Source organism: Chelon labrosus (genome assembly GCF_963514085.1).
Source record: "Chelon labrosus genome assembly, chromosome: 18".
Taxonomy (NCBI): Eukaryota; Metazoa; Chordata; class Actinopteri; order Mugiliformes; family Mugilidae; genus Chelon; species Chelon labrosus.
This window is the reverse complement of record NC_140351.1, coordinates 5,342,562-5,365,893: the sequence shown is the minus strand read 5'-3', so window position 1 is coordinate 5,365,893 and position 23,332 is coordinate 5,342,562. Positions and strand designations below refer to the sequence as shown.

Below are 23,332 nucleotides of genomic sequence, written 5' to 3'. Positions count from 1 at the left end.
TGCTGAGCTGCAAATAACTTCAAAAACACCTTGTTTTGAAAGCTTTAATAGTAAAACTTCCCCATGCACCACTGGAAAGACAAATGGGTTCTTGGATTCACAAAGATTTCTTCTTATAAATCTAAAGGTTTTCATTAACGGCTTGGGACCTGACCTGACTTCAGAGTTGGGCAGAGGTCTGGAACACGGCATAAAACAGTTTTTAACCTGTAGATCAAATATGCTGTAGATAGAAATACTACGGTAAACCGATCAGCCACAACATTATGACCACTAACAGGCAGGAGAAGTGAATAACGTTGACCATCTTGTGACAATTCAGTGTTCTGCTGGGAAACTTTTGGACCTGGCATTCATTGGTGTGGATGTTACTTAGACATGTAGCACCCACCTACACCAGACCAGGCACCCCCACCCCATAGGAATAAAACGCCTTGATGGCAGCAGCCATCCCCAGCAGGATGTAGCCACAAAACGGTTAAGGAACAACTAAAAAAAAAACATGAAGAACAGCACAAGGTGTTGACCTGGCCTCCAAATTCACTAGATCCCAAACTGATCAAGTATCTGTGTAATGATCCACAGAAGCCCCTCCCTTTAAAGGCCCCCCACTAACAAACTAACATCCTGTTGCCAGACACCACAGGACACCCTCAGAAGGAACCATGTTCATTCTCTGATGAGTCACAACTGTTTTGGAGGAACAAGGGAGACTACTACACAATATTAGGAAGGTGGTCATAATGTTATGCCTGATTGGAGTAAATGTTTCTTCTAACTGATGTTTGTCACATAGAGTGAAAAACAAAACAATGAGCATTAATGTAATTAGCTTCATTATATTCACTGGAAGCTGTTGTAAATTCCTGCAGCGTTGGGACAAGCAGTCATCGCAGCCGTACTCGTGAAAGGAATGATAATTGATAAAACACAGCACGAAGCCCGACACAACATCCACATTCACCGGTTCCACGACGTCGTGCGCTGCTGTCGCCCTTTGTCCCTCTGCCAAACCGTCCTGACTCATGTTGCTCAAACTTTAGGCTTCAGTCCCAAGTGCTGCCAGATTTCTTTGACTAATTTCTAATTTCCCGGTCCAACTTTTGACCTGAAACTAATTGCTTATTAGTCTGTCCGAGCCTTTTATTCCTTTCTTGGAAATATGACACAGATTTGGAAGGAAGGAAGGAACGAAGGAAGCAAGGGAGAAAGGGAGGAACAAGGGAGACATTTGATGGCGAGTGAGTGTTCAGGACCATTCAGGCAGTGAGCCACAATGTTCATTTTAATTTTCATTAGACTTGATTAAAGGGATTTTTTTAAATTAAAAAGAAAATTTAAATTAAATTTTTGGGAGGGGTCTCTTTAAGCCGTTCTCCTCTTCCGTGATTGATCTGTGACAACAATGGGATTTATTCTTCATAATTGGAAAAAAAAAAAACGTAATCATGTTAATTCCTTTGTTAATTCGTTCAGACCTGATCTCATATCCCTCTCCGCTGCGCGTTAAAAGTTCAACTGTGCCTGGAGTTAAAGTAAAAAAAAAAAAGCACTTTCATCTTATCCTGTGTGGTTATCTTAACATATTATCTTATCCGTCTTGTTTTGGAGCAATTAAATACATCATTTACATCCTTTTATTTTAAGCTACAATCGGAACTTAATGGAGTCAGGCACGTATAACCACATAGGAGCACATCAGAGGTCAAATATCTCTCTATTACCTTTGTATTTTCCTCGTAATGCCATCAGACACACATGGCTTTTTGTCTTATGCGACCCCTTTGACCCTGCTGCAGAGAAAAGGTGGCTAATTGCTGCACCAGGCAGAGCTATTTTCTAAATGATGGGTCAGAGCGTCGGACCTCGAGAGCTAAAATATTTGGCATGCAATTTTCTGGAGAATTATCAGTCGGTCAGTGAAATTGGTTTGGAGTGGCAGGAGAAATGAGTTTGGGTAAAGCACAGCAGCATGCTTCCCCGCCATCCTCTTCCAAAGAGGAAGGCGGCCTTTATTTGCTCTGGATATGCTTCAGTGTTTGTCCAACTGATGGTTGAAAAAAACCACAGAGCCGACATCTATCACTTCTTTTTCTTAATCTCTCCCTCCCCCTCTCTCTCTCTCTACACGTTCTCCCTGAGACGTTAACTGTTTGTTCAGCGCTAAGCAGTCTCTCTGAGTCTCTCTCTCTCTGAGCCTCTGAGCTCCTAATTGCTTGTGATTGTTGACACTGTTCGGCGTACCACAGTTACTCCGCTGGTAATAAGATATAAGGCCGGCCCTCGAGTATTGAAGTCTGTTTTATTAGTCCCCCTTTTCATCGTTATTTCAGTCCCGTGAACAAGGATTCAGAACGGCAGAGCTTGTTAGGAAGGATACAGGCGCACCCATGTTGTACATTGACACTGATTAGAAGAACTCAAGGGAAAGCCTGTCTTAGTGTCACCCGTAAGTAGAGGCGCAGCTTGTCAAAAGGCAAGACAGGCAACTGCTTGGGGCCCCAGGCCAGGAGGGCCCCGTCCCCCTCCCCCCCCCTGGGCTGACAAGCTTTAAACTACAGCAGCAGCAGCAGCAATGTGCAATGTTTTCAGTGACAGCAGGAGTCTTCCCTAAGGGGCGCACAGGTAACACAACTCTGCACATTTAATCCTTTTACATGTCACGTGCATGGCTCTTTAAAGTAGTTAAATATGACAACAAGAAGTTTTCATTCTGGTAATGATGGTTCATAATAATAATAGCTGAATGCTGCTCTAGCCTTAACTACGTGGGTGAGACATTTGAATAAAATAACTTCCATTAGCGCCACAATAATTAATTAGTTATTTCTTGGAGAGTTGGTTAGCTTAGCTAGCAGAACAGTGTGTCCGGTGCATAGACTGTATATAAATATGGACAGCAACGTCCCCGCTTCCTGTCATTGGCCAAACTGACGCTGTTTTCTCTGGGATACGGGCGGCGCCATCTTGCGACTTTGGAGCCAGAGTCTGTGCAGTACGGTCCGAAAGTGTAGCCACGCAAATCCACGTTATCGATGCCCCGCCCACACTTCCTCCAGACTACCTCGCGTTTTCGTTTAATTAACACCACGCTCTGCTCTACCTCCACCAGTTACAAGGAAATTTTGGATTATATACTGTGCTTATTTTTAAAAATAGTTTTTGCAACTCTCACGGTCCCACGGGAACGCTTTACGGAGCAGTTGGCATGGCAACTGGTAGTCATCATGATGTCACATCCTGTTTCTATAGCGTCAAATAACTAACTAAAACAAAACTTATCAGACAAACTGACATTTGAGCATGCATCAGCATTATATTAACTAACTAAAACCATCCTTGTAAAAAAATAAATAAAATTGTATTTTAGTGTTTTAGTTCCCACCCACTAACATGGAAGGGGTGGAGCTTATGACCTATACTGCAGCCAGCCACCAGGGGGAGCTCTGCTTGCTTTGGATTCACTTTTGAGGAGCTGCTCCGCCGTCCATCATTATAAAGTCTATGATCCAGTCTTGTTGTCCGTGACCAAATCTACTATGTACATTTTTACCAAAAGCTCGAACAGTCTCTTTAATCCCCTCTGGTCATTAGCAGAATGGCTATGGCTCTAGGCAAGGTGGATGGGGGATGCATTTTAATATGGAAACCAGGTGTATGAAAACATGAAATAGACTGAGCAAACTAAATACAACTTACATAAAGTGAACTTCTGCCATTAAATGTGGGTTTTATAACTGTGGATGGACATTAGCAGCAATTTCATAAAACGTTTTTGACCCGCACTGACAAACTATAACCTTGTTGTTGTGTTCTGCTCAAACCCATTAGAGCTGCGTTTTGTGCCGAAATTGATATCTCTTTCTATTTCTATGTTTGTATCATTGCCGAACAATGTCCACCATGATGAAAGCGAAACCCTAATGACCTCCGCTTTTATAAATCAAAACATTCAGTGAATGTAGCCAGAAAAAGACAAGACGCTCAAGCGGGCAGTTGAATGTCCACCACATCAAAGTCTCCTGAACTGCGCTTTGATGCACGTCGTCCCTGAGCACTCAAGGTTACGTCGTAATGGCTTCCATGCAGATCTACTGTACGGGCCAGAGCGAGAGCAGCTGCTAGCAACTCAAACAGTGACTCTGCTGTAATATTTAGACTCCAGATTTCTTTTTAAAACAAACAGCACCGGTTCAGAATGTTTAACCTGATATTTAGATTAAAGTAATATTAACAAAACAATATCTCCACAAGATCCATTTAGGAGCTGTTGTGAGTCATATCATATGATCTTCGTTAGCAGACTGAGTTTTCCCAGATGTCATAGAAGCGAGGAGAGAATGCTTCAAGTCCCTGTAAGGAAGCAGATAGGCTTTAAAAGTTAAAAGTTGAGCTTCAACAATGAACGCTTCGATGAAACAATCTGACCTCGAATTAATTTAGCAGCTGTTCCGCAGCTTTAGGTGTTCCATTTTTAAAGTTAGCATGCTAAACAACTAGCACAGTGCTATTCATGCATCTTCAAAGCCGGCATTGCTGCTGGTAGAGACAGGGAAGGGGAGGGATCATTGGATTCAAATCTAGCATACGCCCCTCAGTGCAGGATGAGTCATCAACATTTTTATGGCATTTTCCAGGAAACTAAAACAACATAATTGTATGACCCGGATACTGGTGCGTAGTGTTAGACATAAAATATAAGACATTTCATTTATATTATAAATACTGACTGCAACACATACACCTATCAGCCACAACATTAAAACCACTGACAGGAGAAGTGAATAACATTGACCATCTTATGACGATATTCTGCTGGGAAACGTTTGGACCTGGCATTCATTGGCGTGGATGTTACTTAGACATGTAGCACCCACCTAGACCAGACCAGGCACCCCCACCCCATAGCTATGACACTCCTTGATGACAGCAGAATGCACATAAACACACAAAAACGCTTTAGGAACAACATGAAGAACAGCGCAAGGTGTTGACCTGGCCTCCAAATTCACTAGATCCCAAACTGATCAAGTATCTGTGGGATGATCCACAGAGGCCCCTCCCCTCAAAGGCCCCCACTTACAAGGCTATGATGTCAGAAGGCCCATGTCCATTCTCTGATGAGTCACAGCTGTTTTGGAGGCTTAGACAATAGTAGGAAGGTGGTCATAATGTTATGCCTGAAGTGTCATCCTGTACACATTCCCTTTTCCCCTTTTTTGTTAATGGTTCACATAACTTTACAAGACAATGATTATCTAAATGAGGTTCAGTCACAGGGGGAGCGTATGGAGCAGTGGAAGGCGTTGGGCTTTCTCTCTGTGGACGTGTCCTCTGCAGTATTTGGGTGTTGCAGCCTGAGATCATACACGTCTGTAGTGACAGTACTCAGGTCAGTCCTCGAACCCCAGCTCCTTCTTTAATGGAATAATGAGAGAGACACAAGAGGCCCTGTCTATCTCGCAGCCCCCAAGCCAACAGACACAATTAGAGCTGTTTTCTCCCAGTTCCCTCCCTGCTGCTCCCTGAGAGGGGATTTCCAGATGTTCATCATGAAGCGCTATGTATTTTCTGCATTTTTTCACTCTCTCTCTCTCTCTCTCTCTCTCTCTCTCTCTTTCTCTCTCTGGCAATAGATTCGATTTATGCTGTAGGGCCTGCGCACCAATGAAGTGAAATTTATGTGAATCCTTTTGATTTCACTATCGATCCATCTCCCACTACTAGGATTCATACGTCTACAGGCATTTGTTGTGTTAATGTAAACCCCGGTTTCCCTGAATACAGTGCCGTCTCATTGACCGGCGTTGGAACATGTACCGCTAGCCCCTGCCTGTGTGATCATGTGAAGAATTAGCCACTTTTAGCCACAGTCACTTGACTTCCCAGGGGCTAAAGGTTGGAGTTAAGACAAGGCGCGGAGTGTCTTGTGTGAGGCTGCCGAGCAGGGCTGTATGGCAGCTATCTGAAGAATGTAGCACTAGTGCTAGAGGAGCTGGAAACTAGGTAATGATGATCAATGAGACAGACAACTGAAGGCAGAGTTCCACTTTTCTCAGGATATTTGCAGCGTTCTCACAAATATTGTTGCGTGTTGCTGGAAAACCGACAGCTCTTGCACATCTGTGAGGTTGTTCTTACAGCGCTTAGATGATTCTCTTCCTTCGAAACGCTTCGGGGACTTGTGGGAATCATTCTGTTCTCACCAGCAGAAAAATATTTTGTGTTTTTCGACTGCTCTGGCTGTCATGATGATTGTTCTCGTGTGCTAATGCTAATGCTACGGCTGCCGTAAGACCGTCAGACAAACAACCACACCTTTAATTAGCTGTGTGGGGTTTTTTTTTTCATAATGAATGCAGTATTGTTGTGCTTTTTAGCACATTTATCGAATTAAAGAGACGCCACACATCTGCACCTCACTGATATGCATCTGCACACTTGGCGACACGTCCCTCCATTTTTATTGCAACTGTTACCACAGATACGATTGGTGTGAATAGGGAAACAAAATAATACCGCTTCTCTTTGCCCAACACATTAATCCATACAGATATACCGATCAGCCATAACATTAAAACCACTGACAGGAGGAGTGAATAACATTGACCATCTTGTGACAATTCAGTGTTCTGCTAGGAAACTTGACCTGGCATTCATTGGTGTGGATGTTACTTAGACATGTAGCACCCACCTAGACCAGACCAGGCACCCCCACCCCATAGCAATGACACTCCTTGATGGCAGCAACAATATTGGTTTAGGAGTAACTTAAAAAACATGAGGAACAGCACAAGGTGTTGACCTGGCCTCCAAATTCACTAGATCCCAAACTGATCAAGTATCTGTTGGATGATCCACAAAGCCCCCCCCCCCCAAAGGCATCTTCTCTGATGAGTCACAACTGTCGGGTGAAAATGTTAGGGTTAGGGTCGTATACCTAAAACTAAACAGCATCTCAGTTGTCGATGGCTTGGAAAGATATTTTCTTATTTCTGTTTGTACATTATGTGCTGGTGAGAGAGGTAACAGAACACGAGAGCACGGATTAATTGGGTGAAGGGGCGTTGATGGGAAGAAAGGCTGTCAGTAAAAACCTCCACTTGGAAGCGTCTCGTGTTCCTGAAATGGCTGCTTTCCTCCTCACCCGGACGGACAGCTGCAATAACAGCACAATTACCTTTCACTCAGCGTCAGAGTCCTTTTCTCAAGCCCTCCGAGTCCTAAAAACACAACAGTATTCCGCGCGGGTGAAGTGAATTGGACTCATATGTTTCAGCTTTCGCTCGCAACAACACGTTCCTCCGGCTCCGAAAGTGTCGAGCACATAAACGAATATCAGATTAACTGTAAGGAGGGGGGGGCGGAAAGGAGAAATTATTTTACTGCAGCCAAAAGCGGCGGTGAGAAAATAATTAGTCACGCACGCTAAAAGTTCCTGACGGAAAGGAAGCGGCGAGGAGTCCGGAGGAGCTCGACGCCTCGAGTTTTTAAGCCGAGGGGTTGAGGCGGATGACGCCATGCCGAGAGAAATGCATGAGAAATAGCCAGGAGAGAAAATCAGTCAGTGTAATGGCATTATCCAGGGACGGAGAATCAGATTATTCCACGTTAGGCCTGGAATACAATGCCACATAAAACATGACATTTGTTGAAATCGAATCAAAGAGACGTCCGTGTTTGTTTTCATCCAATAATGTGAAAAATGATGTCAATACGGCAACGCTTTTATCTCTCCCGCTTCCTTGATGGTGTCGGAAGACAGAGCAGGGGGAAAAATAAAAAAAGAAGAGACATCTCCACCTGTTTAAACACAAGAACCCAGGGGGGTGGCACGTAATTATGAAAATTATTTGCAGCTATAAAAAAAAAAGGCTGAGGAAAGCAGCTGGATGGGAGTCGAGCGTTAGAAGTTGAAAACACAAGCAAGACAGCGAAGGTGTAATATTCCGTGGTTCAGAGCCGGTCCCAAACCTTTCGGATATCAAAGCAGGTTGCTGCGATGGGTCAACACCGACACATGGCTCTACCGCCCACACTCCCTCGCGAGGCTGCTGCGTTTACAGGCCGCCGCGTAGGGAACGGTTTTAAACGCAAACAGACACGTGGAAGACATCTGAGTTGCTAATGGGCACGCCGAACGAGAAGAAGAGAGTGAGAGAGCGGCAGTGACAACGCCACATCCTGACAAAAAGGCCCGAGCCGGATAATGATTGGCTCTTAAAAGTCAGCACGCCGGCCCGATTCCGCCAATTTATTATAAGAGAGCCCCGGTTCATTTGTGGTTGCAGGGGTTTAGAGCATCTGTATGAGAGCGAGCAGCGTGGTCTGCCATTTCCAGGTCTCTGGCCTCAGAAACCATAGCGAATCGGAGAATTGTTTGGTCATCTCCACTCGTTTAAGGCCTTAGTACCAGCAAAATGTATAAGATTCTTCTTCAGATCAGGCACAATATTATGACCACCTTCCTAATATTGTGCAAGTCTCCAAAACAGTTGTGACTCATCAGAGAATGGACATGGGCCTTCTGAGGGTGTCCTGTGGTGTCTGGCAAAAGAATAATGTTAGTGTGGGAGGAGGCCTCTGTGAATCATCCCACAGATACTTGATCAGTTTGGGATCTAGTGAATTCGGAGGCCAGGTCAACACCTTATGCTGTTCTTCATGTTTTTTAAGTTACTCCTAAACCAATATTGTTGCTGCCATCAAGGAGTGTCATTGCTATGGGGTGGGGGTGCCTGGTCTGGTCTAGGTGGGTGCTACATGTCTAAGTAACGTCCACACCAATGAATGCCAGGTCCAAAAGTTTCCCAGCAGAACATTGAATTGTCACAAGATGGTCAACGTTATTTACTTCTCCTGTTAGTGGTCATAATGTTGTGGCTGACTGGTGTATATAGAAGGTTGCATCGGTCCGTGGATCATCAATGCAAACAGTCTCTCTAAGCGGAGGCGGTTGCTGTGTTCACATCAGCCCCCAACCAACCGAAACAGAAAGTTGGTCGCACTCAAACCGTCCACCACCACCACCACCTGTCTGCTGCTTCACCGCCCAGAGCCTTATCAGAAACCGACACTCGGTCAAGTCACGCTCGTGACACCTCCTCGGCGTCGCTTCTGTTTAATTGGCTTGTCACGTCCTTTCATCAGCCAGCTCGTTAGCGGAGAGCTGGTGTTGAGGGAGACGATATCTCCATGTCAACCTCGCAGGCGATCAGACAACAAACACACACATACGCGCCTGGCGCAGGTTGGTCGGTGTGTAGTCGCACGCACGAGTAGCGACTTGTAACACTCATCTATATTTTATGGCTCCGGCGCACAAGTGGCGCTTACATCCAATTTCTCTCCACCACCGAACTGATGCAACCTGTCGCTACCAAGACGCTACCAAGACAAAGGAGCGGCGTCAGTAGAAACTCTAAAAGAACAGAGAATACACAGCAGAGCAAGAACCACCTTCTAAATCCTTCATAGAAAAGAATGCACAGTATGTTTTTTAGCTGTGCTGAATCATTATTAATCAGTTGCCTAATTATTATTTATGCCATGCACTCATTAAACATGAAACTTCAATTATCAGGCAGTCCTCTTTCAGCAACACCTTGTCAGACCAGTGACAAACCTGAGACTTTATGAGGTTCTGTTGGACTCCTGAATCCTTCTTAAAAAAAAATGTGAAATGCATTTCTTAAAGAACAACAAGTGCAAATTTGAGGTACTTTCCTTAGGTTTTTATTTATTTTAATGTCACTTTCTACTTTCTACATCAAACCTTTTTACTGTATTTGACAAAGGGGAGGGGCCTCTGTGGATCATCCCACAGATACTTGATCAGTTTGGGATCTAGTGAATTTGGAGGCCAGGTCAACACCTTCTGCTGTTCTTCATGTTTTTTTGAGTTGTTCCTAAAGCGTTTTTGTGGCTGCATCCTGCTGGGGATGGCTGCTGCCATCAAGGAGTGTCATTGCTATGGGGTGGGGGTGCCTGGTCTGGTCTAGGTGGGTGCTACATGTCTAAGTAACATCCACATGAATAAATTAATGCAGAACAATTATCACAAGATGGGCAATGTAATTAACTTCTCCTGTCAGCGGTTTTAATGTTGTGGCTGATCGGTGTATACTCTCACCGTTTCTCAATGCAGAACTGACTTGTAACAGAGAACATTTACAGTTGTGTAATCCAGTCCAGATTCAGTTGCAGTTAATCCTCCATCAGTCACACACTCTCCTGTCAGGGACTTGGAAGTGACTTTACAGTCGATTCGTCCCAAAGCTCACTCCTACAGTGAACACACTGGGAGACGCTTTCCCACTAGTTTTCACTCATCAGGAGTTTATTTCTCACGTGGCAGCAAAACACGTTAGAGAAGCCGGGAGGGCTTTCAGATCTGACACACAATAAATAGATTCACAAGCTAAAAAAAAACATTGAAGCTGTGAGCAACCTATGATGCAACACCCTCACATGTTGTGAACATGTGTCCAGATATACTTAGCTCCATGTATGTTTGGATCATAGACTGTATATAAATATGGACAATCAATTAGAATTTAGAATTAGAGTGAAGCGGAAAGTAGCAGAGACATGACTATGGATAGTAAATTTGAGTTTGGACAGGAGGTGGAGTGTAGGACACTGATCGGAGACTTTGTAGAGTGGTCCCAGGCAAACCACCTACTCCTGAATGTGGACAAGACCAAGGAGCTGGTCATTGACTTCAGGAGGAAGAGGACACCAAAAAGGAAAGCAAAAAGGACATAAGTAGGATGGACAAGTTGGTCCGAAAGGCTGGTCATGTTACTGGCAGTGATTTGGAGACGTTTGTGTCAGTGAGGGACAGGAGGACGCTGGACAAACTGCTCTCCATCATGGACAATCCATCTCTTCCGCTACACCAGACAATAGAGGGACAGTGGAGCTCATTCTCCAATTTTTATGTGCAACTGAGCAACTGTAACCAAGCAATTTCCCTTGTGGATCAATAAAGTTAACTAAGTCTAAGTCTATCCCGTGTGAATGCGCCACATGAAACACAGACATAGGGGGCTCGTTTCTGAATCACATGACGTCCCCAGGTAAAACTAATCCTGTGCAAAATAGGGCTCTAGTGTTCAAGCATATATGAACCTAACTGCGTAATCCTTTCCTTTTCCAAAGTACGCTCTGAGCACTTTTGGAAACGTCAGCCTTACAACGACTGAGGCGCACTTGTCTGGTAGATTGGGGATTTGTAATTGATAGAAAAGATGATCTATCTAATATCTGGGTGAAGTTCTCCTTCCAGAACATTATCAGGGGACCTTTCATCTGCCGGCACAGGTGCATTTTTCAGAGCCATCACGGAGTCACACCTGCTAACTAACTAGGTGTTCCCCCGAGGCTCCATCAACACACAGGAGGCATCGCACTGTCACACCACCTGCTGCGTCGAGGGAAAGATGTTCCACCGTCTAAGTGCGAATGATCGCGCAAACGAGTTTCGGAGGCAACCGTCAGAAAGGGCTCGGCTTTATTTGTGTCCTAACTTTTCCGCGTTATATGCTCTTTGACAGGTGAGCAATGGGACTGAGGCGCCGAGCGGACGGCACTCGGTGACGATGGACGCCCAGGTGCAGAAACAGCAGCAGGACGACAGAGACGGTTATCAGCAATCGCAGAAACAGTACAACTCCCTGACACGGTGAGACACCCTCCCTCTCCCTCCCCTCCCCCGCTTCCCGTGACTTATCACGTCCTTCCTGCCCTTTTCTCACCCCTTCATTCGACTTTTTGCGATTTCCATCAGTTCCTTTTCCCTTTATTCTTTTTTTTTTCCTCTCCATACACTTTCTCTTTAGCGTATCTCTCCGACTCAAAGTCGGCTGCCACAAAGACACTTTCAACTCATCTCCCGACATCTCGCAGCAAAACTCTTTGAAAGGAATCATTTAATGCGATCGCTAGGAATTACTTGACTGATATTCAACTTCATTAAGTCAACGCTGACCTCAAGAAAGTGACGACTTTGTAAGAGGACCCCCCTCCCCACACACACACACACACCCATAACCTGCTCCAACGCTTCCCTCATAATGAATAACAGCTCCAATGTATTTTTAAAAGGAATGTTCTCTCTGCTGCAGTGTCTCTCGTCGCCTCGTCACGTGGCTTGAGTCCAGAGCTACAGGCACCACCCTTCATCTTCTCGTGTTCGATCCTTTTGCATATTTGTCACATCTCGATAGTCTCGTGGGGAAGCTATCAATATTTGCAGCTCCTGCCTTCGCTCTGAAGCATCTTCGCCTTGTCCCGTGAAGCATGCTAATCTCATATTAGTCGGAGCAAAATTCAAAGCCAGCCATCGCTGGTGGAAAACATCCACAATTGAATCTTTAAACAGAGATTCTCTGAACGCACTTAAAGGGGAACTACCATTTTTTACAACCTGGACCTTATTTCTGGCATAAAATACGATCGTTTATTCACCCATATAACTTTTGTGTCATTTGGAGTCATTCGGGAGATATTTAGATCTGCGTATGTCCATATAGGTGGGAGTGACTGTAGCACCGAAACGCAGCCTCTAAATAACAAATTATCTGCCGCGAAACTCGTTCAGGTCAATCTTCAGACCCCGGATGATGATAACAGGTAACTCCGGACTCAACGGGGAATAGCACTAGCGTATCATAACAAAATATTGGTGAAATGAACGAGTTTCACGGCAGATAATGCGTTATTTAGAGGCTGCGTTTTGGTGCCCCAGTCACTCCCACTATATGGATACACGCAGCGAAACTCATTAATTTCACCCATATTCTGTTATGACACGCTAGTGCTTTTCCCTGTTGAGCCTGGAGTTACCTGTTATCATCATCCGGGGTCTGTAGATTGACCTACAGACCCCGGATGATGTCTACTGACCTGGATGATGTCATCTCTAAGCGCCGCGCACACCTGTGACAGTCGGCTTGTTTACCTGTAACTTGCTACTGATATGGTTTGTGCACAACCTTAGAATCGGAAAAATTGTTGCAAAAAACTAGCATGAACGAGTTTCGCGGCAGATAATGCGTTACTTAGAGGCTGTGTTTCGGTGCCCCATTCACTCCCACTATATGGATATACACAGATCTAAATATCTCCCAAACGACTACGAATTACACAAAAGTTATATGGGTGAGTAAACGATCATATTTTATGCCAGAAATAAGGTCCAGGTTGTAAAAAACAGTAGTTCCCCTTTAACTCTATCCGTTGACTGAGTGAATTTAAGGTTTGTAATGAATCAAACATCCATGTCAAATACTGCCAGAATGCAAACATTGAGCTTTTAGTTTTATGAAATGTCCGTTGTGTTCTAAAATTCCCACAGTGAAGTCTGATTTATTTTGCTACTTGCCAGTTTAAACAAAGACAGAACACTTAATGTGTGTATATATATATATCTCATGAGTGCACGTGTGTGGTCTTTTTCCTTTTCTTGGCCAGAGTAACTCTAACGCTCTCCTGTGCTTTAGTCTCTCCCTGCACAAACACCAATCATTTCTCCTTCCCCTTTTGCTTCTCCGCCTCCTAGCAGTCACAGTTGGGTCGATTAAAACATGTTCCTGTCCATGGATATGGATTTGCGGTCCGCATGGACATGTAATCAATGTGGTCTGTATAAGCCGCGCTGATCTATGCCTTCCCTTCATAGGTGTAATCTGCTGGCATCTCATGTGATGTGACAGTTGCCTCGAGGCATCCCCCTTCTTCTCTTGGGAAAGTTCGCCTAGCCGGGGCGAAAAAGGCCCGGGCGAGCGCAGCCTTTGATATGCATTCCTCTCGTAATCTCACAGCGTCTTCCAGCGAAAGAGTCGCATGAGCTCAGGCTTGACGCTTGACCCCGGCTAAGTCTCGGGTCTCGGCATGGCTCCTCATTAAAGAGTCTGAAGTCCCACATCGCCGCATTAATAACCGCGTCCCGTTCCAACTCCAACCACCTCGCTCTTTTGGAAACTCCTCATCGCGTCCTTCTCTTCCAAAACAGGAAGTCTGAGCTTAAAAGGAGACATTCCGTCACAAAAAGAGAAAAAAATAAAAAACTACAAAACCCCTCCAAACCCAGAGAGCTCCTAGAAGAAGCCATGGTAGCTGGTTATCTGATGACGGCCAGGCTTAGCTCGCTGTCTGGGATGTGAGGATTGGAAGTGCACTAATGAAGGCTTGTTGTTGCAGCAGGATTAGCGGTGGTAGGCAGCGGAGGGCGAGGGGTGGGGGCCCCGGGAGAGGAACGAGTGTTTTAGTGGGAAGGAGAGACCGCTGATTAGCCTGAAAGAGACGCTCTCACACACACTAAAATACACACACCAGCGCGCACGCATGGATGCCAACGAGATAAGGTCCCGAACAGTGGCCCGTGTCGACTGCCGGTAGCTTCTCCCTCCAACCATGCATCCATCGCACTAAAGAAAACATTATTCCACGTTTGTGAACAATTTATTTGTACGATATAGAAACGATTGTTCCGTTGCCCACTGGACACATTTTTGGCTTTTTCCTAATCATTTTCAGTCCCTGCGTGTAAGAGAGTTCTCCTCCTTCTCGTAAACTCTTGATTCTTCCCAGCTGCTTTTAAAGAAACACACAGCGGCCACAAATTTCTCCTGCGAGCCAACTTCCTGGCTTTGTTTGTTATTTTCTGTCATTCTAAATTTACCCCTCTCTCTGGCATGATGAATTTTTCCCATCCCCTCCCCGCTGTAAATGCAACTAATCTACTTTGTGACATATTCTGGCGCAGGAGTAGAGGTGATAAGAGAACTAGATCCCCCGAAGCATCCATCACGATCGCATTCCTGTGGAACAATGCCATCTCTGCTCCCTTCGCCTAAATCTCACGTTGTTTTTTTTTTTTCTTCTTCTCTCCGCTCTGCTTTAAAACCCTAAAAGGTCACTGCGGAAACGCGGATCGCCGCTCAGTGCAACAGGCGTCCCGGTTTTCTAAACAAGCGGCTCCCCGATGAGCGGCGTTGGCTGCTCCGTGAGCCAAGCCGGGGTGTAAATGCGTGGCGGCTCGCCCGGACAGCGAAACCCAGATATGGAGCATGTGGTGGGGCTCTCTCTGCAGTCTGTCCCCGCATCTGCCCCTCCGCCAATTACCCTCAGACTTACTCTAGATGCACACGCACTGTGTACATGCAGCAGAATGAGACGTTCGGCTTGTGTTGCACATGTGCATGCAGATACATACATGCGTAAATGTAGACGTTACAAAGCATGCTTTCCCTACGGTGCCGCGTCTTGCAGCTCTTTCCCCCTCCTCTGCGGGCCGCAAGGGCTTTCATTAAAAATGCCGGCAGCGTGGGACTCTCATTACACAGAGCTGCACGGAGATGATAGAGAAAAAAAAAACATGTTTAATAATGGAAAGTTCAGTGTCAAATGTTTTATTTAATTTGCCTGAAAATTGCATTGCTTGAAAAAAGCTGACGCTGTCACACAGGGGGTTAATAACAGCCCTGATGTGGGTACCTGAGCCTGACTCGCCACGGATTTCACCTGTTAATATCGCCAGGAGAACGCCAGGCTTTGTGCAGTTCCGCTTATAAATGGATTAACATAGTGCAATGATTCGAAAAAAGTGCAAAAAAAGTAGTTTTGAAAGCTTGAAACTCTGTGTTTGAGACTGGGAATCTAAGGAAAAAAGTTTTGCGAGACTGAAACTGAAGTATGACATTTGAGTTTTCCTCCTTCGCAACTGCAGCACTATTTTTTTTTTTTTTACAGCGTTTCTCCAACAAAAATTTGAAAGAGGTTTGGATTTGTCGCTGTTCTCAAGGTGTCAAACTTGGTAAACGCTGAAATGAAAACTGCTGCACACATGTGCAAATAAATAACAGTTTAGAGCCTCAAAGCTGCAAAACTTAATTGTCGGATCTGCATATGTGGTGGTGATCATAGGTTCTGGCGGCCCATTGCATACATGTGCTATCTCCCCAGTCCAAACTAGCATAATCTGTTTTAGGGTAGATAGAAGGCGTGCCTTTGGGGGGTTTATAGAGTATTTTTGATGCACTTTAAGGAGTTTATTGATTGTCGCCATTGCAAAATATGCCAAAAGGTAGCCTGTGCTTGTTTGCCTGTCCTGTGGCTGCGCTCATGTACATCTGCATTCATATCGTGCAGAGGATCTTTCAGAGATCAGAGATCTTTCTTTCATTTTTCTCAGAGCTCTTGTTTGAAACTCCAAAATAGACGGTCTGAGTCATTGCTGATGTAAAATGTAGAGTAGTACTGCAGTTGCGAGGATAGATAAACTCAAATATAAAATAATATATGCCTAGAGTTTTGCAAACCTTCAAAACCTTTATGCAATTTTGCAAACTTTTTTATTAAAATTGGATTTACCAATTTACTTCTTTCTTTTGCAGTTCTGAATTATGGCATGATGTTATCCCATATGTTTGCATTAGTAAATGTCTTGCTTCATTCTGTCACGATGCAATCGTACGAAGCTGTGGTCGCGGCGAGCAGAGGGCTTGCGAAGAAGACTTTGCTAGCTGTGCGTCTGTCATCGTACCATCAGAAACCTCAAGCGGCCAATCACAGGCCTCGCGGTCCGCAAGAAGTGGCATCTCTGCAGCTGTTGCACAAATGTATAGCTGCGTCTTATGAATGGATAAAGCACCGTCTGTGTGGTCTCTGCAGTTACGGCATAGAAAAAAAAACTATAAAGAACTTGTATTTTTCACATGTGGTTTGATCAGATGCGTCCTGTCATCTTCTCTCTGAGGAGCAAGATTTTGCACTACAAAGTAAGAAATCAGATCCATTCCCCTGGTTTTAAGGGCTTCGTCAGTGACAGAACAATAAACTATGAACCGTAAATAGCCTCGCCTGTCTTCCATCAGTTCCTCACACTTTCTCCAGGAATGAGACTGACATGAAATGCAGGTGTTTGGTCCTAAAAGCGTGCAGACCCCCTGTCTCCTTCATCGGTCTAATGCTGTGAACTCCAGAGCCTTTTACGCTCGCAGCGGGTCAGCGAGGTGTGAATGTGATTTCTCTTAGCACCCTCGATGCAAAAGACACTGTCACGGGTCTCCCATCGCACGTCAGCCTTAATGGGTCCTAATAACGGAGGAGTGGACTTAACGCTTCGGCCGGAGACCTAGCAGCCGATTTCTGGAATAGTGGAGCATGTGGGGTGGAAGGAATGCACGTGCAGTAGTTTCTGTTTTGGTAGGAGAGAGAATGCGTGTGCACCTTATGCTGTCCTGTCAGCGCATGGGGCTGGAAGGCAGTCTGAAGATGAGTAGAGGGCGGATAACGCCGTGAGCCCCGCCATTACTCTGTCTGTTCCATAAGTGCAACCGTCTGCAGCTCCGAAAAAGGAGTTAAATGGATGAAAGCAGACATTTTATTTTATTTATTTTTTGTTCTCCTCCTCGTGGAGGTCTTAACATTTGTGTGTGTTTACAATGTGGAATTAATAGTGCTTGCGGGCGTTTTCGGGCTTCCGCCGTTTGTTTCCTGCCTCTTTCATGTCGCCCGTCTTCATGTCACCGGATTCGGCGCAATCACGCAGCGGGCTAAAACAGATCCCTCCTCGCTCCACTCATGTCGCTTTCAATACTTGTTTCTCTTTGTGAACGGCGCTGCCACGTCCTCTTTTAATCTCGCAAAAATGTGAAAATGGCCGCATTCGCCGCTGAAGCGCAGACCCAGGGGCCGCTGGAGAAGAACCCTTTGAGCAGAATTAACACTTATTGACTTCTATTTGTCTCTGTGTGTTTAGGCAACCTCGCAAGAACTCCAGCACCATGTCCCAGGACTCATGGGAGAGGCTGCACACGCCAGCAGAGAGCTTCCAGCCATCCAAGGAGAACCCTCGCTACTCCGGGGGCCAGGGGTCGCGCAACGGCTACCTGGGGACGCCCGGCTTTAACGCCCGCGTCCTCTTAGAGACCCAGGAGCTGCTGAGGCAGGAGCAGAGACGCAAGGAGCAGGAGGCCAACAAGGCCCGGCCGCCTCCTCCTCCCGCGCAGGAACCCCCCGGCGGCAGCCCCTTCGACCACAACAGAGAACACACTCAGGCCCCCGGCTCAGCCCCGCCGAAGGCCCCACCTCAGACCAAGGGCCCCTACAGACAGGACGTACCCCCGTCGCCCACTCAACTCGCCAAGCTCAGCAGGCACCGCGGTTCGGAGAAAGGGAGGCTGTTTTATTCCTGAGACGGCGACAAGAGGAGATTAGGACTGATCCTAGCAACCGTTTAGAGGGATACACTAAAAAAAAGGGAGGGGGGGGGGCAAGATGTTTGTTTTTTTATATATAAAATACTGAGATACAAAGATTTTTATGGGACTGTTGTTATAAAATGTTAATATTTAAAGATTTTTTTAACGGTGTGAACCTTGATCCTTTTTAGCTGTCCAAAGGAAATGCTTTGAGATGTTTTATTGTCCAGAATCATCCAACTGTATATATAAGTGCCTTTTAGTCCACCGATTGTTCACCTTCTGTAGGCATCGGCCCCGTGTTTTGGTTTGACGCACTCTGTAAAGCGGCCAGCAGCCCCGACCGTGAATTCAAGACGCAGTCGAGGCAGGTTTCCGTGCCGCCTGGAGGCAGGGTAGCCAGACTCAACCCTGATCAGAATATGAGTCACGCCGTTTAGATTTCATTATGAGACGTGTTTCAACCGATACAGAGGTAAAATACACCTCTGCATGCAACTGGATAGTCCTCCAACCAGTCACAGCCATTTTTTTTTTGTAATTAAATTCAGATGTATGACTGCGATGCTGCTTCTGCATAAAGCCCACCCAAACAGTTTGATTTGTGGCGCATCATCAGGTCCCAACGGAGCGGTGGTCGGACTTCCAGGCTAGGGGCAGGGCTCTCGGTCTGTGCAACGCTTGTGCGCCGGATTTATCAATCAGTACACTGTATGTGCATGGGTTGTGTCTGTGTGTGAGAAAGAGAGAGGCCTTTCAGGAGTTGGCATGAATTTACAGGCTGTGGAGAAGCTTGTGTGAACGGTGGAGTTTTTGGCTTTGGGCATGAGTGCCCTCCTCCCACTTCCTTAGTTCAAGGAAATGTCCCCTTTGGTTTCAGACGCAGCACTTACTCAGAGAACGTCCTCTTTCCACCCCCCCTGCTTTCATTCAATATGATAATCCTGAATTCTCTCCTCCTCTCTGCTGCCCGCTTCATTTCCGCTTTTCTTCCTCACATTGTCGCTTCTCACCGCACGGCGCTCTCCGAGGAGGAAAACGGCTTCAGATCTTCTTTGCTCCTGCTCCGCTCCACCCTCCCACCCACCCAGGGAATCCAGCTGTGCAAACGGGGTCAGGTCTGGGTTATTAATTAATGCGGCTCATCAAAAATTGAATGCGTGTTTGTTTGTTGTCAACGTGCGGCGAGGAGAGAGAAACGGCGACCTTAACCGGCGCGGCTCCGGCCCCCGGCCCCCGGCCTCGCCCAGAACGACTCGGCTGTAACTCGAAACCCGTCGGCCCCGTGGGTGTCTGAGCTGCTCCTCGCTGAATATTTCATCAGGGCGGTGACGAACCCGCATCGGCTCTGCAGCGAGCGGCCCCAGCGTGGGACCGCCTATCCACGGGCCACATACAATGGAGCTGATTTTGTTTTCCTTCGTGATTATGTCCATTGATAGAAAACCACTCTGGGGCTTTTTCGTTGTTCAATCAATAATTAGTGGCGTATTTTTCAGAGTGTGTGTGTGTGTGTGGGAGTGTGGGAGGGTGGGTGTACCTATATGATCGCATGTGTGGGTGTTCTTGTATTTCTTTCCGTTCGCTGCTTTAGGTTTTGCAATTTGAGGTCGCTTTTCTTCAAAAGTGAGGGTTACTTTTGAGCAGGGGCGCACAGTCAGGACAGTTAAACCACGTGTTTAGGCCCAGATGTCTACCTTTGGAAAAAGTTTACAATGACAAACATAAACCCCCTTACAGGCCTTACAGTGCATTGACAATACTCCATAACCCTTTGCCTAGGGGCCCACTTCTATCTACCCTATTATAGATTTTGCGGGTTTGGACTGGGGAAACACCTGTGCCCCCCAGAACCTAGGATCGCCAATGCTAATGAAGTAGAAAGTAAAGCTTAGCAGCAATGAAATGTATATTCTCGACCTGAATACATATGCTGAGAACAGACAGCTCGTGTGTTACATACTGTGAGCTGCAGATATGTATAGCCTGTATAAAAACATGCAGCACCTCAGCACCATCAGTAGCGTTTAATAGTACTCCCGGTATTCTCCGTGTCCTGCAGCTAAAGGTCTAATAATTTTATCAAATCGTTGATGTGCAGCCTCCTTCTCTTGTTTGGTGAAGTCGTTACCTGACTGCTGTCCAGAGGATCTGGACCGTCCCTCTGCTAGCGTTAGCGTTAGCCTAGCCGTCACGGTAGAATGACTTAGACTTAGATAAACTTTATTCATCCACAAGGGAAATGGGCTTCAAGTATTTCCACACACTTGATGAACCGCTGCTAGTTTGCTGCAACGACCCACTGGTCGCTCCTCACCTGTCTTCTCGGAGGCGTTCATGTTGTTATTGTCATGTGATCGGTGACCGGTCGACGTGATGCTTGAAGCATCTGAGCAGTGAAGTCGACTCGTCTGTACAACCCCTAACAAAACTGAGCAGACCCATCCTGCAATGCCAAGAAGTCTCTGGTTGAAACCAAACTCAACAAATCAGTGTGTTTAATTCCGTATCCATTTATAAATTTAGCCCGCTGAGGAAAGCTGACTTCAGTCTGGTTGATTAAGTGCATGTAAACATATATATGATCCAGCTATTGGCAACCGTAATGGAAAGAATTACTGTTTCTAAACAGTCTAATGAATTTGTATGTATCTGTTTTCCCGAGCCCTGCATCTTATTTGAGTATAGCTTAGGTCCTCACGGTTAAATAAAATAAAATAACCGCCGTTACACGTGCGAGGGCATGCAACGCGCCGCACCAGTGTTCTCGTTTGTCTAGCGATTTTCCGGCGTGCGCGCGAGTGTAGGAGGACATGTGTTTAAGTGTCTGCGAAGCGCTGCCAGTAACTGGATGCTCCAATATGTCTATGAATATGTCTTGGCAGCCATATGAACCACTTGGCTGCTGAGTGGGAGCGGAGCAGAGGAGTAGGAGGGAGAGAAGATGGGAGGCCTGACCTTGCAGATGATTCAGTCAATGGAGTAATCACAACTATTCCTCCGAGTCTGCAGCACAAACAAGAGGTCACCGACGAGGCAGGCGGCGCTCACTTTTTTTTTTTTGTGTGTGTTGCCGTCTCCTCTTCTCACGCGTTTATCTCCTTCATCCGACTGTCGGTTCGTGTTGTTCTCTGCTGGTTCTGTTGAGGATGAAAGAGTCGGCGGCTGCGTTACCGTTTAAACCGACGTGCGTCACCCTGAACCGCGGAGGCGCCTGCAAGTGTTTATTTTTTTCCTCTTTATATGCAAATTTGATAATATCCCGTAATGCACATTTATTATTTGTGTAATTAATGTTTGTGCGTCGCCTCTGTGACACATGGATTTTTCCCATAAAGCTTTTTTTGTGGGTTGTTTTTTTTATTTTTTTTAGTCCTTGGGAGAAATGAGAACTATACTGTTGGTATTTCACTGTGTTTTTAACGGCCATCCTTCATTGTGTTTTATTATCTGCCATATGGTACTATGCTGGTGAAAAAAATGACTAATATGTAAGCTCCGTGCAATTTTCCTTTTTACGACAGTGTATCATTAAGACGTTTTTCTTCTGATCTCTGTACATACGATATATTTTTTTTTTTCCAGTGAATAAATTGAGGGTAGTTTCAATCCTTGTAACAATAATTTCCCTTGATTGTGTTGCTTTAACATTCACAAACGGTTCCTCTCCTTGATAACGCGGAGGCTCATAATTGAGTCTCTTATTTCTCGCCGATTCATGAATTCAAAATGAAACGCAGCCGAACTTCTCTTTTTCTTTTTTATTTCCTTTTTCTTCCATTATTATTATAAATTGGCTGTTCTCCTTCAGAGATACGTGCATTTGAACTCTGGGGGGAAGCTCATTGTCTTTTAGTCATCTTTTAGTCATCTGGCTGCCAGATCGCTGCCTTCAACGGCTAAAAATAAAAGAGCAGTTCCTCTTATTTAAACGGAGGGGTGTTGAAGCAAACTCCCGCTATAGCTACAGCCATACGTTGGCACTGGCTCAAAATGTGGTTACGAAGCTGGAGTGAGAGAGAAAGTTGAAGAAGAACAAGAAGAAAAAACACACACACATCCTCTCTGTTTCTTCATCTCTTTAATCTCCATGATAGGTCACCGTAGGGGCTGGACAGGACGTTTTGCCTGAAGCTGGCTTAGCTTCTAATAACTTCCCGTGATGACTCCGATGGTGGTAAAAACAATAGTCAAATTCATGATGTTCCACTCCAGGGGAAAGGTTTTTAGAAAAGACAGCACCGGGGCCCCGCATCACAGAACTCCTGCCAAATCTGCCTCGCTCCGAGGAAGGGAACGGCTTTTGAAAGAATCCACCCGGTCAGAGTGGAAATATACGACTATAGGAGGAGGCGCATTCACCGGGGGGATAAAGACATCCACTCGTCTATATATCACCTCTGGGGATAAGAGTAAAATTAAGGTGGAGAGGGAGAGGAGACCAAACAGTGGAAATGTGCCCAGACTGTGAGAGGGCAGAGAGAGGCTTTAACCCTGAATAATGCCTCGAGGGGGCCGTTTAAAAGCACCTCTCAAGTAAGTCTGCTTCCAACATCCCCGCTGAGGCGCAGTCCATTGCCTTCCATATTACCTTTGATTGAGGGTCAATAGAGCAAATGGAGAGAAATGCATTTGGTCCTGTCTGCCTGTACCGTCAGATGCATTTTAGAAACCCTCAGCCGTGATTCAGCTTTCATCTCGGCCACATGCAAAGAGCTTTATTGGACGCGGTTTTGCCACATGTTTGGCGATCGTCGCGAAAGCCACTTCTATTCTCCAGTCCATTTGAGCCCCTTCCTATGCTGAATTCATCTTTGAAAATTAGAGGATTTAGGTTGATGTGACATCCCATTGTGTTACTTTATATGCGGATGATATTCTACTGTTCGTAGTTTATTGAGTTTATTGTCCTGTTGTGAATCCGTTTGCGGGTTTGTTTGCAAGGAGAAGACACTCTTTTCCCTGCAAACATACCTACCAATAGATCAGCTACACCTGTGTTGTAGGCGTGGACGCTTGTGTGCTCGAGAGTCAGAACCATAGACTGTATATAAATATGGACAATGCGTCTCCACTTCCATGCATTGGCCGAATTGACACAATTTCCCCAGAGATACAGGCGA

At 45.7% G+C, this 23,332-nt stretch overlaps 1 protein-coding gene across 1 annotated transcript in view; it reads left to right on the top strand.

Annotated features, from left to right (window-relative positions):
- Positions 1-19,717, top strand: part of LOC311503862 (partitioning defective 3 homolog) — a 364,850-nt gene extending 345,133 nt beyond the window's left edge. Inside the window, exons 23-24 of the mRNA XM_084566761.1 lie at positions 11,559-11,686; positions 17,768-19,717. Of these exons, the coding sequence (XP_084422887.1) occupies positions 11,559-11,686; positions 17,768-18,203 (564 nt within the window). The 3' untranslated portion in view covers positions 18,204-19,717. The remainder of the gene's footprint in view (positions 1-11,558; positions 11,687-17,767) is intronic.
- The last annotated feature ends 3,615 nt before the right edge of the window (positions 19,718-23,332 follow it).